Source organism: Scyliorhinus canicula, chromosome 9, assembly GCF_902713615.1.
Source record: "Scyliorhinus canicula chromosome 9, sScyCan1.1, whole genome shotgun sequence".
NCBI classification, from domain to species: domain Eukaryota; kingdom Metazoa; phylum Chordata; class Chondrichthyes; order Carcharhiniformes; family Scyliorhinidae; genus Scyliorhinus; species Scyliorhinus canicula.
Genome location: NC_052154.1, coordinates 107,232,034 through 107,251,346, shown reverse-complemented (window position 1 = coordinate 107,251,346; position 19,313 = coordinate 107,232,034). Strand labels below are relative to the sequence as shown.

The 19,313-nt window shown below is 41.7% G+C and overlaps 1 protein-coding gene across 1 annotated transcript in view; it reads left to right on the top strand.

Annotated features, from left to right (window-relative positions):
• LOC119971595 (low choriolytic enzyme-like) overlaps positions 1–19,313 on the top strand; it is a 312,743-nt gene that overhangs the window by 279,272 nt on the left and 14,158 nt on the right. Inside the window, exon 10 of the mRNA XM_038807374.1 lies at positions 18,691–18,809. Within this exon, the coding sequence (XP_038663302.1) occupies positions 18,691–18,772 (82 nt within the window). The 3' untranslated portion in view covers positions 18,773–18,809. The remainder of the gene's footprint in view (positions 1–18,690; positions 18,810–19,313) is intronic.

The following is a 19,313-nucleotide window of genomic DNA, read 5'->3' as shown; positions in this document are numbered from 1 at the left end:
TTTTCCTTATCATTGATGTACATTATGCAATTAAAGCCCGTTAAGCCTCTTTCTGTCATTGCACCCCTGAGTGAGATTCGAAGAATCTCAAACTCCTCCTCTTTTGCTCACCCTGTGATCCAATCTGGTCAAAACCTTACCCTGATACTTTCCTGATATTGCTACTATATTTACTTTAATTACCTTATTTTGATTACGACCGGATTTTTATGAAAGCAAGATCCGAACATGACATTTTTACTTTATTATCTGTCTAATCAATGCTGCTAACAGGTTTTAATTCACTGTCTTCCCACCAATTGGATCATGTGTTTTAATTGTGATACCATTTCTTTTGCTCCAGACACCATGCTTCTCTAATTCAACTGTATGTTTACCCAGAATATGAATGATCTTATCTTTACATTTTACAGCTTCATGGATGATTTTCCCTGCAGTCTTAGTTGGTAGCTTCACCCAAACTTCCTCTGCATTATCAATTGGTTTTAATATCTTAATTTTTCTGCATCAATTTGTATTTAATCTTTTCCTGCAATCAGATTCTAATTTCCTGGTACTGCAATTAATTCTCCTAATCTAACTTCTGGTCCAATATCTTTATTCTCTAAAGCTCCTTCTTCAATGTATTTAACATTCTAAACATCATTATCTCTGCTAGTGACTGTTTGTGATCAGCGGGCACTAGGACCCTGCGGAGCCATGCAGTGTCAATTTCAACCCAGCAATTTGAAAGTCTGCAGCAGCTGACTGCTGCCCACCACAAACTCTTTATCTGTTTATTCTGAGACCAATTTAGTTCTGAACATACTGATTTACTATCCCATAATATTGATCACATTTCTGCCTGCCATTTATAACTTCCAATTTATGTGAAAATCGGCTTTACAAAATACAAACATTAAAGGAAATTCACAATTCCTTATTAGACATACACACACTCATTCATCCACACAGATCTTGGATCTTTACTCTGCAGGATTTCACAAATCCTTATTAAACACACATTTATCCACTGAGATCTTGGACCTCTATTCTGCAGGGTTTTAGTTACTCTTAACAAAAATTGAGACCCCTCCATGCTGATAAGTTTCACTTCTGCAGGAGTTTTTTTTTGCCTCTGTTAAGCTTTTCTACTCTTGTTTCATTGTTTCAACTCTCTTGACTGTATTCCAGGGCAAGAGAATTACCCTAATTGCCATTTTTTGGATTTTTTTTTCTGTTCCTGGTTGTCCCTTTCAGGTGCACTCTGAAATTAAGGATAAGTACCCTATCTGGGCCCTATCCAAGGCTGACTAAGGCACTATCTTCCTGTTTTAGTTAAGGGTCGATTGGTTATTGGTTTCTGAAGATTCTAAGCGTCCCTATTTTCCAGAAAATATCCGCACAATCTGCCTTACTCTGAGGATGATTTATTCTTTGGCCTCTTTTACCAGTAACGGATGCAAGATTTTAGTGCTATCACCAAAATGTCTTGCAGACTTTTTCTCAGGGTCAGTATCTTCTAGTCTACTGATTTTCACACCCAACCTGAGCTTCAGTCCCCTCGATCCACAGAATATCCTTACAAAAGCCAATCACACATGACTTTCCAGACTAAACTCGGCAGGTAAAGTCTGACACACACATAGACTAGAAACTTCTAATATTCTAGCCTTTGTGCCGGTTAGAAACTTCTAATATTCCAACCGTTTCTTGGGAACTAGAAACTTCTAATATTCTAGCCCCTACTCTGCTTAACTAGAAACTTCTAATATTCTAGCCTCGCTTTACCTAGAAACTTCTAATATTCTAGGCTCACTTTACCTAGAAACTTCTAATATTCTAGGCCTCCACGCTGGGCGCCATGAAGTTAAAACTCACCACTATTCTTAGAATTCCCCCTATACCAAAAAAAGGTCGATATTCTAAATGGTGAACAGGGATTCTCACTCCCTGACTCCAATGCAGGCTTCTGTGGGTGCTATTCAGGTCAAACTATCTTTTCAAGTTATCCCCCGGTATAACCCATACCTTCACCGAAGAATTTTACCTACTTACCCCTTAATAGCATTGATGTCCTGGGTCCTGCGTTATTAAGGAAGTGAAGTAAGCTAATAACCACTTTTTCAGGTTAAGTTATTTTTATTATTATATTTTTTCTTTTAAAAGCTGCAAACACTTTCTTTACAGAAAGGAAAAAAGATCTTGCTTCTGGCTGCTGGTTGCTTCAGGCCCACCTTGGCAATCGATCTTCTTAAAATCTGGTCTTCTTGAGTTGTATTCGCTGGTGAACTCGGTTGCTGTGTTCTATTCTTCCCATGTACCGAGCTGTGAGAGCTGGCTCTGCTAGCTATCTCTAAGCTGACTCTGACTCCTGTTTAAATTCTAGTCTTTCTTAGATATATAACTGTTTAAACTTGGCTGCTTGCCTTGTCTTTCCCATGACCGAGCTCTCTCTCTCTCTCTCTCTCTGAGTTCTCCTCCCCTTCTCTCCTGTTGCTGTTTCTCTGCTTCTGCTCCCTGGGTTTATATTCTCTTTCTGAGAGTTATTAAGTTTTAACGACTTTATTGTAAATGGACTTGTTTCACTTTGATAGTTTAAAAGTATCTTTGATGTAAACATCTTACTACAACTAATTATTCATTTTGGGCATATCGTCTCCCCTCAGATCTGATTAAAAAATGCTTTGGTTTCAATAGTTAACTTTTATTTCTGTGATTTCGAATCGTTTAATTTTCCAATTGTCCCCAGCTCATAACTTTGCCTTTGATTTTGACTTAAATGATGTTTCTCGTAGACAGGTCGTCTCCAATTTTCTTTTAATTGACTTGATGTTCGTAGAATTTTACACTTTAAAATTGACACCAAATTCGACTGGGCATCTTCCATCCTTTCCAGCTGTTTACTAAGAGAGTTTATTTCAATTAAGGTGTGAAACTTTGCTTTTAGCTGTATGCTAAAATTTAACTTGAAAATTTGACTTGAAAGACTTGCCTGTTTTAAACATTTGTTACTTAATGCAATTGAAACTCTCATCCATGCTTTTTCAGATGCTTCCTGAGATAGTTACATTCCATGAAGGTGTGAGCCATTGTTTTAGCTTACCACATGAAACCTGTGTGTTTGCTAAAACCTGCTTGTGAGCAAGAATCTGCATTTTACAACCCTGCTCTTTGCAGCTGCTATTAACCTTTTGTGGGATCTTTCCCTGTACCCTCTCAAACCAGATATTGCCAGACTTCCATGTTTCAAATGACACATTTTTCTGTATTATCAAGAACACAATGTTTTATAAAGTACCAAGACCTCCCTGCTCCAATATTCTATGGCCCGGCAAATGAAAGCAAGCATTCGATATGACTTCTTCACCGCCTTATCTACCTGTGCTGCCACCTTCAGGAATCCATGGACTTGTACACCAAGGTCCCTTTGTACTTCAATACTCCCCTTGGGAACAACCGTTGATTGTGATTATCCTACCCCTATTAGACCTCCCAAAATGCATCACCTCACACTTACCAGGATTAAATTCCATCTTCCATAGCCCAATTTACCAGCTGATCAATATCCATCTGTAGGCTAAGACTACCTTGGCCACCAATTTTCAGGCCATCTACAACCTTATTAACTGTACCTTCTACAATCAGATCCCAGTCAATATATTCAACGAACAGCCAGAGGACCAGCACCGATCCTTGTGGTACACCGCTGGTCGCAGACTTCCAATCAAAAAAGCAGTCCTCTACTATCACCCTATTAACAAGCCAATTTTGGATCTAATTTGCCAACTTGCCTTGGATCCCATGGGCTCTCACCTTTTGGACCAACCTTCCATGTGGACTAAGTCCATGTAAACCATATAAAACTGCGCTACCCTCATCAATGTATGTAGTTACCTTTTCAAAAAACTTAATTTAATTAGACAGACTTCCCACTGACAAATTCCTACTGACTATCCCTGATCAGTCCATGACTTTCCGAGTGTTGATTAATCCTGCCCTTTAGAAGTTTTCCCAATAATTTTCAACCACTTATGTAAGACTAACTGGCCTATAATAACCTGGCTTATCCCTGCTGCCTGTAGGATCTCTTATTCTATCTTCTAATAAGAGTTGATTGTCCAATTGATTGGAGGTGTCCAAAATACAACTTTATTGCTAATTATTCACTTCAACACACTTACATAAGAACTAAATCAAAACTTAAAAACAAAATATTCGAATACAGGGAAAAGAGTTAATTAATCGTCAAAACAGAAATCACTTAAAAATAAACAAATGGAATGATTCAAATGTTCGGGAAGGCAGGAAGTCAGGAACGAGTCTTTGACCACAAGGTCTTACTCTTTTAAGGGGATCCTTTTCTATGGTCAAGGCCCTCATTTATTCTCATTGGTTTCTAATTCTCATCTGAGATCTCCTGGTTTATTCAAATAGATGTCTGTTACTTAGAGGACAATTTATTAATTAAACATTTCCCATTACTTAAAATTGACTGGTTTCCATCAGGAATAATTCAGTGTCTTTGTGCGCCACCTTACGATAATGGGATTCTCACTCCACAGCTAGCCATCAACCTTGCTGTAACTAATTACAAATTATTTGATACATTCTTATTTATAAATGCACTGGAATACAATGGTCTATTCATTATACAAAACATTCGTTGAAACAATGTCTGAATTTCTGCAGACATGACCATAAAGTTCAATAGTTTATTCATTATTTGAAACAATGGCGATCTTTTCACAGTCATGACCTTTTGAATAATTCCATTCTCTAGCTAACCACTCAATCAATTCCTAAAGACATCAATGAATCAATAAATCAATAACCTATCATTCGAGCCTTTTGATTATTCTAAACCCAATAGAATAAATCAATTAAAATAAAGTAGAGTAAGGCAAAAAGTAAAGTGAAAAGGAAAATGCAACAAAGAAACAAAAGCTAAAAGAAACACATTTACAATGATCTTTGATGGTCCCTTTGCTTAGGAACAGCCTTCAACACTGGAATGGGCAATTATTAAAATAGTTACAAGCATTTAAAGCTAGTAATAAGCTAGTAGTAAGCACTCATATCTTGCAAAGATATTTATGTATGTGAACACATATGGACTGTTTCAGGGCTTCTTGACATTTTCTTACAGATACACTTAGTTGTCAAAAAAATAACATACATTGCAAAACAAATGACCAAACCATACACCTCTGAGGCTCACCAGGACCCTTGCCAACCAGTAGCCCAACCCCAAAGGGTGCTGGACTTTGGTTGCTTACGTTTTTCAACCGCTTTCTGAATGTATTTTTCCAAATGAGTAATCTCTGGAGTTTTCTGGAATATAAGTACAAAATTCTGATGCATCAGAGCACATGTCCCACCTTTCTCGGCGAGAATATAATCAAGAGCCATTCAATTTTCAAGGCCACAGTACAGATCGCTGACGTTTCAGTGGAAATCTTGAACAGGGCTATGGACGTGTCATTAGCTACCTTTTCTATGATGACTGCCATTTTATTAAACTCTCTGGTTACCTTGGCATCCCAATAAAAATGAATGAACTGAGCAAGAAATCTATCTCATGCAGGAATGGCACGTTTACTTCTTACCGCTGTTACCTCTAATAGAGAAGGGAAATGAGGAATAGCGGGGATAACATACCCCAGATAACGTAATCCTGACCAAAAACATGGAAGCCAAGGGTAGGCCCGGAGGTTACAAAAAACATAAGTACCATTATAAGATGTTAAGTGAGCAACATCTGGGTACCAATGGTCTGAGAAATTCCTAATATTGGTAAAAATGTGTAGGCCTGTCAATAGGGAGGAACCAGAAGTGACCTGTATCAATGTTGGAGTATCAATATGTCCTACTAACCTTAAAATAGTGGGTGTGACTATATCTCATTTCCAATTCCTTAGGATGATAACGTGTAAAACATAACTGAGCCATCCTGAGTTAAGGTAGTTGATAGGATTCTGGGGCGGAGAATCGCTGGGGAGCGGCGTGAATCCCAACCCGCCGTTCTCATACCGGCTGCCGAATTCTCCGAGGCTTATTTTTTGGCGGGAGTGGGGTTCACGTCGCGCCGGTCCCCCCCCGGCGATTCTCCGGACCCCGATGGGCCGAGCGGCCACCCATTTTCAGCCGGTCCCGCCTGCGTGGAATGGACAAGGTCCATACCGGCGGGACCAGGCTCTGAGGGGGACCTGCGGAGTCTTCTGGGGGGAGGATCCAGCCCCGGCCTGCGATCGGGGCCCACCGATCTAAGGGCAGGCATGTGCCATGGGGACACTCCTTCCCTCCGCGCCGGCCTCTGTAAAGCTCTGTGATGGCCGGCGCGGAGAAGAAACCCCCTGCACATGCGCAGGGATCACGCCAGCGGTTCTGCGCATACACCAGAACACGCTGGCGCTTCGGCGCATGCACCAACTAACGCCGGCTGGCGGAGGCCCTTCGGCACCGGTTGGCGCAACGCCAACTACTCCAGCACCGGTACGGCCCACCCACCGGTTGGGGGAGAATCCCGGTCCTGGTTCCTGTTTTAACTGGGTTGATACCATCCTGAAAGGGTCATCAGCAGGTAACCTGTTGATAACTGAATCGTCTTTGTCAGCAAAACCTGGTTCCCCTGTATGTATTAGCTCCCTCACAAGCTTGGGAAGAAAAATTTACCATTGTACTGTAATTGTGCTAAAAGTAATAGACAAAAAGAGAATACTTTTCCCTGAGTGGGTGGGGATTGCGGCACATACACAACATTTGGAAACATTGAAATCTTTGGCATACACCTTGGTAAGAATAGTGTTTTCATTTAACTCCTCGTGAGCCTTTGTGAGCTGCCATAGTTTGTTAAACTAAAAAGACAACCAAAAATAAAAATGGCAGCAAACATCTCACAGGAATTAATCTCAACCAGAATGAGCTCTATTAATGTGTGAAGCATGGATTCGTTATTCAGGGAAGTTATGGATAACTTAGGAGTAAGGATGGGCAGCACTGTAATGCAATGGTTAGCACTGTTGCCTCACAAAATCCCCATCCCTCCGAAATCCCATGGCCTAATTATTTAAGTTTAAGTTACCTACTCTCCAGAAATCATAACAAAAACCCAGGAGGCTCGCCCTATTAAATATAAGCATGGTTTGAAGTAAGGATTATCTGATTTTACAATGCCTTAATTATCCTTCTGTAGCCACAGTGTTGGCCTGTCTGTTAAAAGAGGATTGTTAAAAAACATTACTGCAGTTGACACACACTCACTAACCCAGGCTTTTAACCATTACTGCACCAGATACATACAATAAAATATATTTCTGAAATTCCTACATTAATCTCAATTGATTTTCCTATAATGCACAGAGAATCACTGCATTCCATCTGGGTTTGAAATCATCATAATAGGTGAGCCCCAATAACTGCAATTCACTTCCGTAATATCATTCTTAAGCATGCTTTCAATATCCTTTTGAACCTTTGCCAACTTTGAAGTGGATTCAATCAATATGGATGTTGCTTAATTGCTGTAGAATTTCCTACATTTTTACGAGGCCTTCCTAAAATAGCTTGTATTTTCCGATGACCTCATATAGACTGTCAGTTCCCATTTTGAAAATTATCCACCATCCCAAATGGATACATTGGCGACAGTCTCTTCCCAGAAGACCAGGCCCTGACCCTCATACGACTATCAGAGGGAGTAGGACCATGTACTGCCCATGGGTAACTCTGGTCACTGTGATTCCGATAATCCTTAGTTGTTTCCCCGTGTACGTGGCCAGCCTGGTGTTTCACAGGCTCGGGTATGATGCCTGTTTGGAGATGCCTGAAAGCCTGTTATCGAACAATGGAGATGACGGCTCCTATGTCCACTTCCATTCTTCCATTTCCAGAGAGTGACCATTGACCTGGTCCCCCACTCCACTGGGGGAGTGTTACAGTTCAACTGTATCTTCTCATCCTATTCAGGCTAGTGGATTTGTAAGGCCGGGCCTGAGGTGGCTTTCTTTTATGACGTGGGTGGCACGCATACTGTCGATTTTGGCAGCCTTGCCTTGGGCGTGTTCTTCAGCCACACAAACAGCAGCCTTGCATCTATTTTCTCAAGTCCTCTGGGGAAGCTTCCTAAATATTTTGGGGATTTCTCGACCATGCATCCATATTCTTGAGCGGCATGACTGAGTGGCGAACAGGAGGTGGGTGGGCACATAGAATATCGAACAGTACAGCACAGTACAGGCCCTTTAGCTCACGATGTTGTGCCGACCATTTATCCTAATCTAAGATTAAACTAACCTGCACCCCTTCAATTTACTGCTGTCCAGGTGTCTGTATGCAAACAAAGAAAATTACAGCACAGGAACAGGCCCTTCGGCCCTCCCAACCTGCGCCAATCCAGATCCTTTATCTAAACCTGTCGCATATTTTCCAAGGATCTACTTCCCTCTGTACCCCGCCCATTCATATATCTGTCTAGATGCATCTTAAATGATGCTATCGTGCCCGTCCCTACCACCTCCGCTGGCAAAGCGTTTCAGGCACCCACCACCCTCTGCGTAAAAAACTTTCCACGCACATCTCCCTTAAACTTTCCCCCTCTCACCTTGAAATCGTGACCCCTTGTAATTGACACCCCCACTCTTGGAAAAAGCTTGTTGCTACCCACCCTGTCCATACATCTCATAATTTTGTGAACCTCAATCAGGTCCCCCCTCAACCTCCGTCTTTCCAATGAAAAACAGTCCTCATCTACTCAACCTTTCTTCATAGCTAGCACCCTCCATACCAGGCAACATCCTGGTGAACCTCCTCTGCACCCTCTCTAAAGCATCCACATCCTTCTGGTAATGTGGCGACCAGAACTGCATGCAGTATTCCTAATGTGGCCTAAGCAATGTCCTATACAACTGTAGCATGACCTGCCGACTCTTGTACTCAATACCCCGTCCGATGAAGGCAAGCATGCTGTATGCCTTCTTGACCACTCTATCGACCTGCGTTCAGGGTACAATGGACCTGAAATCCCAGATCTCTTTGTACATCAATTTTTCCCAGGACTCTTCCATTGACCGTATAGTCCACTCTTGCATTGGATCTTTCAAAATACATCACCTCGCATTTCCTGGATTGAACTCCATCTGCCATTTCTCTGCACAACTCTCCAATCTATCTATATTTTGCTGTATTCTCTGACAGTCCTCCTCGCTATCTGCAACTCCACCAATCTTAGTATCATCTGCAAACTTGCTAATCAGACCACCTATACCTTCGTCCAGATCATTTATGTATATCACAAACAACAGTGGTCCGAGCATGGATCCCTGTGGTACACCACTAGTCACCCTTCTCCATTTTGAGACACTCCCTTCCACCACTATTCTCTGTCTCCTGTTGCCCAGCCAGTTCTTTATCCGGCTAGCTAGTACACCCTGAACCCCATCCGACTTCACTTTTTCCATCAGCCTACCATGAGGAACTTTATCAAATGCTTTACTGAAGTCCCTGTATATGACATCTACAGCTACTCCCTCATCAATTAACTTTGTCACTTCCTCAAAGAATTCTATTAGGTTTGTAAGACATGACCTTCCCTGCACAAAACCATGCTGCCTATCACTGATAAGTCTACTTTCTTCCAAATGTGAATAGATCCTATCCCTCAGTAGCTTCTCCAACAGTTTACCTACCACTGACGTCAAGCTCACAGGTCTATAATTCTCTGGATTATCCCTGCTACCCTTCTGAAACAAAGGGACAATATTAGCAATCTTCCAGTCCTACGGAACCTCACCCGCGCTCAAGGAAGCTGCAAAGATATCTGTTTAGGCCCCAGCTATTTCGTCCCTCACTTCCCTCAATAGCCTGGGATAGATCCCATCCGGACCAGGGGACTTGTCCACCTTAATGCCTTTTAGAATACCCAAAACTTCCCCCTTCCTTATGCTGACTTGACCGAGAGTAACCAAACATCCATCCCTAACCTCAACATCCATCATGTCCCTCTCCTTGGTGAATACCGATGCAAAGTACTCCTTAAGAATCTCACCCATTTCCTCTGACTCCACGCATAAATTCCCTCTTTTGTCTTTGAGTGGGCCAATCCTTTCTCTAGTTACCCTCTTGCTCCTTATACACGTATAAAAGGCTTTGGGATTTTTCTTAACACTGTGAGCCAAAGATATTTCATGACTCCTTTTAGCCCTCTTTATTGCGCATTTGAGATTTGTCCTACTTTCCCGATATTCCTCCAAATCTTCATCAGTTTTAAGTCGCCTAGATCTTATTTATGCTTCCTTTTTCATCTTGGCTAGTCTCACAATTCCACCCGTCATCTATGGTTCCCTAATCTTGCCATTTCTATCCCTCATTTTTACAGGGACATGTCTGTCCTGCACTCTAATCAACCTTTCCTTAAAAAACTCCCACATTTCAAATGTGGATTTACCCTTAAACAGCTTCTCCCAATCCACATTCCCTAGCTCCTGCTGAATTTTGTTCGACTTGACCTTTCCCCAATTTAGCACTCTTCCTTTAGGACCACTCTCGTCTTTGTCCATGAGTATTCTAAGACTTACAGAATTGTGATCGCTATTCCCAAAGTAATCACCGACTGAAACTTCAGCCACCTGGCCGGGATCATTCCCCAATACCAGGTCCAGTATGGCCCCTTCCCAAGTTGGACTATTTACATACTGCTCTAAAAAACTCTCCTGGATGCTCCTTACAAATTCTGCTCCATTTACGCCTCCAACACTACATGAGTCCCATTCAATGTTGGGGAAGTTAAAATCTCCCATCACGACCACCCATTTTTCTATAATCTGTTTACATATTTGAACCTCAACTTCACGCTCGCTTTTGGGAGGCCTGTAGTAAAGTCCCAACAATGTTACTGCACACTTCCTATTTCTTAGCTCTACCCATATTGCCTATGTTCGAATCCTCCATAGTGCCCTCCTTAATCACAGTTGGGATATCATCTCTGACTAGTAATGCAACCCCTCCACCCCTTTTACCTCCCTCTCTATCCCTCCTGAAGCATCTATGCCCTGTGATATTTAGTTGCCAATCTTGCCCTTCCCTCAACCAAGTCTCAGTAATACCATTAACATCATATTCCCAGGTATTAATCCAAGCCCTAAATTCAACTGCCTTACCTGTCACACTTCTCGCACAAATGCACCTCAGACCACCTGTCCCTTTGCGTTCATCATCTCTTCCCTGTCTACTCTTCCCCTTAGTCGCAATGAGTTTATTATCTCGTACCTTACTGGCTTTAGTTGCTGCCTCTTTACTGACCTCTAACTTTGTAATCTGGGGCGGAATTCTCTGACCCCCGGGGTCAGCAGCCGCTGACGCACCGGTGCATGCGTGCACTAAGGCCTTTTGCCCCCGGCTGGTGGGGCGCCAAAGGCCGTTCGCGCCGGTCGGCGGAGGGGCAACCACTCCGGCACGGGCCTAGCTTCTCAATGTGAGGGCTTGGCCCCTAAAGGTGCGGAGAATTCCTTATACACCAAAGGTGCGGAGAATTCCACACCTTTGGGGAGAACCGACGCCGGAGTGGTTGACGCCACTCCAATACACCGGGACCCCCCCTCCCCGTCAGGTAGGGGAGAATCCCAGCCTTGGTTCCCATCCCCCTGCCACATTAGTTTAAAACCTCCACAGCAGTATGAGCAAAAGCACCCCCGAGGACATTGGTTCCCGTCCTGCACAGGTGTAGACCATCCGATTTATAATAGTCCCACTGCCCCCAGAAATTTTGAAAAGCATCAGCATAAGAGTCGCTTAAATGTCCCTAATGACTCTGACTCCACCATCTCTGCTGGCAGTGCATTCCACGCAATCACCACTCAGTGTAAAGAACCTACCTCTGGCATCTCCCCTATACATTCCTCCAATCACCTTAACATTATGTCCCGTTGTGACAGCTATTTCCACGCGGGGGAGAAGTCTCTGGCTGTCCTCTCTAACCATGCCTCTCATCACCTTGTACACCTCTGTCAAGTCACCTGTTAACCTCTGCCAATTTTAAAGGGTTAAGTCTGTATGGATGTTGTTTTATTGGAACTGTATTTCCCACATCTACATTATGTATCACCATTTTAGTACTTCCAATTTATCTCCACAAACCTGCCCATGTGATATCAATAACTCTTTCAAGTCGGTTTGTTTTTCCTCTGGAAGGTAACTCACCAATTTATCCCAATTTTTAAGAACATCCTCATTTTCCAATTTAATTTGAGGTATGTTGAAATCACAGTCATCTGGATTTGGTTTGTCACTTTGAGTTAGAATCATTAAAACCTCATATTTTTCTTTCCTTCCCTTTCAACGTACCTTTTCAGCATATTCACATGACACACTCGGTGATTTTCCTTCTATCTGGTGTTTTTAACCACATAATTCACCTCATTTAATTTCCTTTCTATCTGATAAGGTCCACAAAACCTAGCTTTTAAAGGTTCACCTACAACTGGTAACAATACTAAAACTTTATCTCCACTGGTAAAACCACAAACTTTGGTTTTCTTGTCCGTTACCGTTTCATCACATTTTGTGCAACTTTTAAAATTGGTCTAGCCAATTCACTTGCTCTATTTAATCGTTCCCTAAAATTTGACATGTAATCCAATAATGTAATCTCCGATTTCTCACACCAATTTTTACTGAATCAATTTAAGTGGTCCTCTTACCTCATGACCAAAAATTAGTTCAAAACGAATAAATTTGGTTGACTCATTGGGAGCATCCTTAATTGCAAACAGTGTGAATGGAATTCTTTTATCCCAATCCTCAGCATAATCGTGACAATAAGCCCATAACATTGTCTTTAATGTCTGATGCCACCTTTCCAATGATCCCTGTGATTCTGGATGGTACACAGTTGATTTAAATTGTTTTATTCCTAAGATATCGATTACTTCTTTGAATAATCTGGAGGTAAAATTTGATCCTTGATCCGATTGTATTTCTGTGGGTAGTCCATATCTCGTAAAGAATTTAAGTATCTCCTCCACAATCTTTTTAGCTGTAATATGACGTACTGGAATGGCCTCAGGAAACATAGTAGACACATCCATTATAGTCAAAAGATATTGATTCCCACTTTTCATTTTAGGAAGCTGTCCTATGCAATCAATTAGGACCCTTGTAAAAGGTTCCTCAAATGCTGGAATGGGTATTAAGGGCGCTCGTTTTATCACTGCTTGAGGTTTACTTATCACTTGACATGTGAGACATGATTGACAAAATTCAACTTCATCTTTATGTAGTCCAGGCCAATAAAAATGTTTTTGTGTTTTAGCTTGAGTTTTCCTTATTCGCAAATGACCTCCCACTGGTACCTCATGTGGAACTCGCAACACCTCCTTTCCATACGCTGCCGGCAATACTATTTGATGAGCTCCAGTCCACTTTTCATCCGCCTGCATATGTAAAGGTCTCCATTTTCTCATCAAGACATTACTTTTACGGTAATAACACTCTGGTATGCACTCAGATTCCTCTTCCATGTATGCTTTCTGATACATCCGCTTTATTTCTATACTTCTTTGTTGTAACTCAGCCAATTTTCCGGAATTAAAAATATCCGTCTCATCCTCCACTTGTTCTTGTTCTTTTTCAACCATCTGATCAAAAATCATTTATGACAATTGCACTTCCACGTCATCTTCCCTCTTTGAATTCTCCTCTTGTCATAACCTGTGACCTTGTGACCTTGGTACTACACAATCTGGAAAAATCCTAGGATATTCGTCATTCAACACTTCAGTTGTCTGATTTTCCACTGGCTTATCAACCACAGTAGGCATCACTCCCACCTGCGATCCAGCTATATCATTACCCAAGATAAAAGCTGGACAAGATAGTTTCTCTGTTACCCCCACTACCACTTCACCACTCTTCACTGGACTTTCCAACCTTACCTTATATAATGGAACGCTACTCCTCTCACCCTGAATTCCACATATTACCATCTTTTCTGGCAACATTCTTCCCAAACTAGATAACTCCTCATCTCTTAGTATTAAAGATTGACTAGCTCACGTATCTCTTAAAATTGTGACTTCTTTACCTGCTGCTCTTGATACACATGAGTAAACTTTACCACACAAGTAAATTATTTCAATACATCTGGCAACTTCTGATCAATCACCTCTTGATCAAGCTGTACAATCTTTTGCACCTCCTTCGCTTCACTTGGGTTTTCCTTTACCACTTTACCAAACCCTACTGTCAAATCCTGTTTTACTACATCAGCCTTCCCAGTGCTTTTCTTCAACCACCAACACTGTGACTTTACATGGCCCAGTTTATTACAGTGAAAACATTTGAAACTTTTCATTTCTTTTCCACTCTTGGTTTTGTTTTTTTAATCTGAGGTGCACTCTTCTTATTATCTCCCATCAAATCACCATTACCTTTACCACTTGAGTATTTCTCATGTCCCCAGTTTCTATCAACCACGGGATGAAACTGATGTCGGAAACCAAGCTTTGATTTATGAATGAATTCATAATCATCTGCCATTTCTGCTGATAATCTCACAGTTTTAACCCTCTGCTCTTCCACATGAGTTATCACTACATCAGGAATTGAATTTTTTATCTCCTCCAAAAGTATAATTTCTCTGAGAGCTTCATACGTTTGGTCTATTAAAGCCTTTATCGACCTATCAAAATTACTCTGAGCCTTTCAAACTCCATGTATGTTTGACCAAATTCTTTCCTTAAATTTCTAAACCTTTGTCTGGAGGCTTCAGGCACTAGTTCACATGCACCTAAGATGGATTTTTTCACCTCCTCATACGTCCCAGATACCTCCTCCGATAGTGATGCAAACACGTCACTTGCTGTACCTACCAGCTTTGTTTGAATCAGTAATACCTACATGTCCTGTTGCCATTTCATTTGTTTAGCTACCTTCTGAAATGAAATGAAAAAGGCTTCCACTTCCTTCTCGTCAAACCTTGGCAATGCTTAGACATATTTAAACAGATCCCCTCCAAGCCTTCGACTTTGACGCTCTTTCTCACTATCCTCATCACTATCATTTAACTGTACGTTTCCCTTTACATCTGCCAATTTTAACTGACTGATGTGTTTCATAGCTATTTTCTGAAGTTCAAACTCTCTCTCTTTTTCCCTTTCCTCTATCTCTTTTTGTTGTGCTCGGGCTATTCTTTCTTTATTTCTTTCTTCGTTCTCCTTTTCTTTTTCTCTCATTTCATATTCAAGCTGCTTTAATTCTTTTTCATGTTCAAGTAAAGCATTTGTGCTAACCACTATGCTACCGGGCAGCACAGTAGCATAGTGGTTAGCACAAATGCTTCACAGCTCCAAGGTCCCAGGTTCGAATCCCGTCTTGGGTCACTGTCTGTGTGGAGTCTGCATGTTCTCCCCGTGTGTGTGTGGGTTTCCTCCGGGTGCTCCGGTTTCCTCCCACAGTCCAAAGATGTGCAGGTTAGGTGAATTGGTCAGGCTAAAATTGCCCTCAGGGTCCAAATTTCCCTTAGTGTTAGGTGGGGTTACTGGGTTATGGGGATAGGGTGGAGATATGGGCTTGGGTAGGGTGCTCTTTCCAAGAGCCAGTGCAGACTCGATGGGCCGAATGGCTTCCTTCTGCACTGTAAATTCTATGAAAAGGTTGCTTCATCTGCAGCTGGATCTTTTCCATTTCTTATGAGTCAGACTGTATCTCAGACAACTTTAAATGCTTAGCCACCACCATAATGACATTTTGTCAGGTAATGTTAACTGCAATGTTTTTGCCAAATCTAAAAGTCTACTTTTAGTCTCTGTCCGTAAGGTACTGTGTGTGACCATCTCCACCCCCAAAAACTTCAGAGCCTCTGAAAGAGCCATTGTCCACAACACACACCCCACTTAAACCAAAATACCACACCTGAAAAGCAACCGCAAATGCTCACCCCTCACTGTCATTAAGTTCATTAAGCCAATTCAATTGATAGACTTTATCCCGGACGAGCCCCCAATTGTTGTGAGCCAGGGTTTAGAGAATCCCAATGTGTATCATGGTGTTCACCTGATCCACAACTTTTAATAGATTATGGTATGGGGAGCACACAGCTCACTCTACAGGTATGGTATAGCAGAACATGGACCAGTGTTTTTAAAACAAAACAATGTTTATTCTATGAACTCAAGTTGATCTTTTTAAAACAAACAGTGAATATCTTAGCAACCAATAAATCAAATACACCCCCCCCCCCCCAGAATACAACACTAAATAACCTGTATGCTGTCCTTTTACACCCAAAAGACTAAACAAACCTTCAAACAGGAGCACATTAGGTTTACATTTAATGCTGAGACATTTTTGCAATTCTGAGTTGGCCAAATGATCCATAGATAGTCTTTGTATGGCAGAGATCAACAGCAGAGCAGCTCACTGAAAAACACAGATACAGCCAAGCTTTTCTCAAACTGAAACTAAAAAGCAGAAGTAGAGCTCAGCTCCACCCACACTCTGACATCACTCCAGTAACATGAACAGCTCCATTGCTTAAAGGTATATTTCTTAAACACACATTTCTTAAAGGGTACTCTCACATGACAGTCTTCCATCACTATTGCTTTTCTGTTCTCCCCATTCCCTTCTGAGCCACAGAGCCAAACTCAGTGCCAGAGACCTGGTAGGTCACCCCCCACCCCCCACCAACAGCATCCAAAATGGTATACTTGGTTTGAAGGGGAGCAGCCACGAGGGATCCCTGCACTGTCTGCCCATTTGTTTTCTTTTCCCTGACTGTAATCCAGCAACTCTTGTCCTGTACCTTGGGTGTGGCTACCTCCCAGTAACTCTTCTCTATTACCCCCGGATGATCCGAAGTTCATCCAGCTCCACTTTCCTAAGACAGTCTGTGAGGAGCTGGAGTTTGGTGCACTTCCCACAGGTATAGTCAATGGTGTTACCGGTGGTATCCCTCACCACCCACATCCTACAGGAGGAGCATGCACCTGCCCTAGTCTCTATCACCTCTTACCTCACAGAATATTGCTCCCCTGTGGACCAACTGGAACTCTGCCCTCCGACTCTGCTCCCAGTCAGCTGCCCTCTGTAAACTCACAGCTCCCTTCTCGCTCTTTGAGGAAATGAAATGAAAGGAACACCTTGCTCCATCCTTACCTAAATCCCTCAGTCACCAAACTCTCACTATAGCACTCAAATGCACCCAAATTCAGCACTCAGCGCAAACAAAGTATGCACTGTAGCTGGCTCACCTTTATACTGTGAATCTAACCTCTGAAAACTGGCCTAATCCAAATAACTAATTAACAAGCTCCAGCTGCAAGTAGCTACAAGTAGAACCTTTGTTTGAAGCTGATTAAAAATTCACCTTCTTCTAAACCAAACAACAACTTTTAAGTTAATTAACTAAATAAAAGAAAGACTAAACTTTAGATAAAAATGAACCCTTAATATTCCTCAGTCACCAAACCCTCACTATAGCACTCAAATGCACCCAAATTCAGCACATGAGTTCTCTCAATGGGGAAACTGGTCTTTATGGACAGGGTTTTTTCCTACACTGAGCACACTACTGCACTGGGCTCCTTTTCAACATTCTTCAGGGTCAATGCCAGTTCTGCTAAAAGCTTTCTCTGTATTGCGATGTTGCTTATCCTGCATACCATGTTAGGAAGGGATTGCATATGCTCATAGTGTTCTGATAGTTTCCTGAGCTTCATCAGGAATTTTGTCACAGTTTCTCCCAAAGGTCTTTCCAGTCATGTTAAATCAGTAACGCTGGAGAACTATTGATCTTGTATTATAGTGTTTGCCACTAACTCTCCCAGTTTATTCAGGTTTTTGAGTCCAGGGCTGCTGGGTTTGACAAAATCTTAATGATGTTTGTCAGAGCTCCTCATATAGTTGGAAGGATTACCTTGTGATGGTCGACAACTTCTATGCCATTCGGGCAAAAAAAGCGCATCCATTTGGCGTACTGGGGCCAGTTCTCTGCATCCACATCAGATAGCTCGGGTTTTCTGAATAGAGGAATTTCCAGGTGATCCCCGCACTTCATTCCTTCCCGGAGTTTCAACGAAGGCTGTTCAGAATCTCGTTCTTTTCAAAAAATAAATTTAAAGTACGCAATTAATGTTTTTTTCCAATTTTGCGGCAATTTAACGTGCCCTATCCACCTACACTGCGCATCTTTGGGTTGTGGGGGTGAGACCCATGCAGACATGGGGAGAATATGCAAACTCCAAAAAGACAGTGACCCAGGGCCAGGATCGAACCTGGGTCCTCAGCGCCATGAGGCAGCAGTGATAATCACTATGCCACTGTGCCGCACCGATTCTCATACTTGATTCTCGTGCCCAATGTAGTAATCCAGGAGACACAATGAAGGTTAAACAGATTTATTTTAGCTCAAGAGATAAACTGTTCCCCAGTGGTCCTTGTGAGGGTCATCATATCGTCTAAACAACAGTATGGCAGTATCTAATTTGTCTTGAATTGATTCTTTTAATACAATACAATCTCCTGCTTGATTTAGTTCCAACTTCTTCACTTTGGCCAAGGACATTAAGTGGTCTATGCAATTAGCATCCAGATTATTTTCTCTCTCAATGACTTTCAGGATCATTCCATGTCGATGATTATACCCGTATATTGTGTAATGCATGTCTTGAATATATATTTCGTGATAATTGCCCCTTTAACTTGCATTTTTTTTAGATGTATGTGGAAACATGTTAATAGCTCCATCTGGAAATATAAGCTCTCCAAATTTCCCAGATCTTTATCCGAACAATGCTGACTGCAAATGGATAATTAGGGCTCGCTATCAGTTCAAGGTATGCAAAAGCTCAACAGCTCATTCACAAAGTTAAAAAGTTGCAGGAGAAGTAACATTGTTTATTAAGACAACTGAACAATCCAGTCTAAGTATTCAGAATTGTTGAAGTCTCCTTTTTCTGAATTTGTTTGTGCTTGTCATACTGTATGCTATCAGTGGTAGCAAATTTAATAACTTTTACAGTTTTCAGTGAATGTCGCTTATTAATAATTTCCAGATTTGATATATCATTAAATAAATGCTACGCAGACCTAGCCTTACACCAGGTGTTTCCAAATAGCAGAACACAGTCCAGTACTGAACCATGAAGCTCCATTACCTAACATTGTAGGATGCAGATAAATAAGATGCAGTGATTCAGTCTTGAAATAAAGTATTTGTGGCAACTCCTACATTTCTGATCGTTTCCAATATTTTCACTGAGCCATTTTGGAGGTTACTAAAATTTCAGGAAGAAGCAGAGTCTACGAAGAAATTAATAATTTAGAGCAGTGCTTTTCAA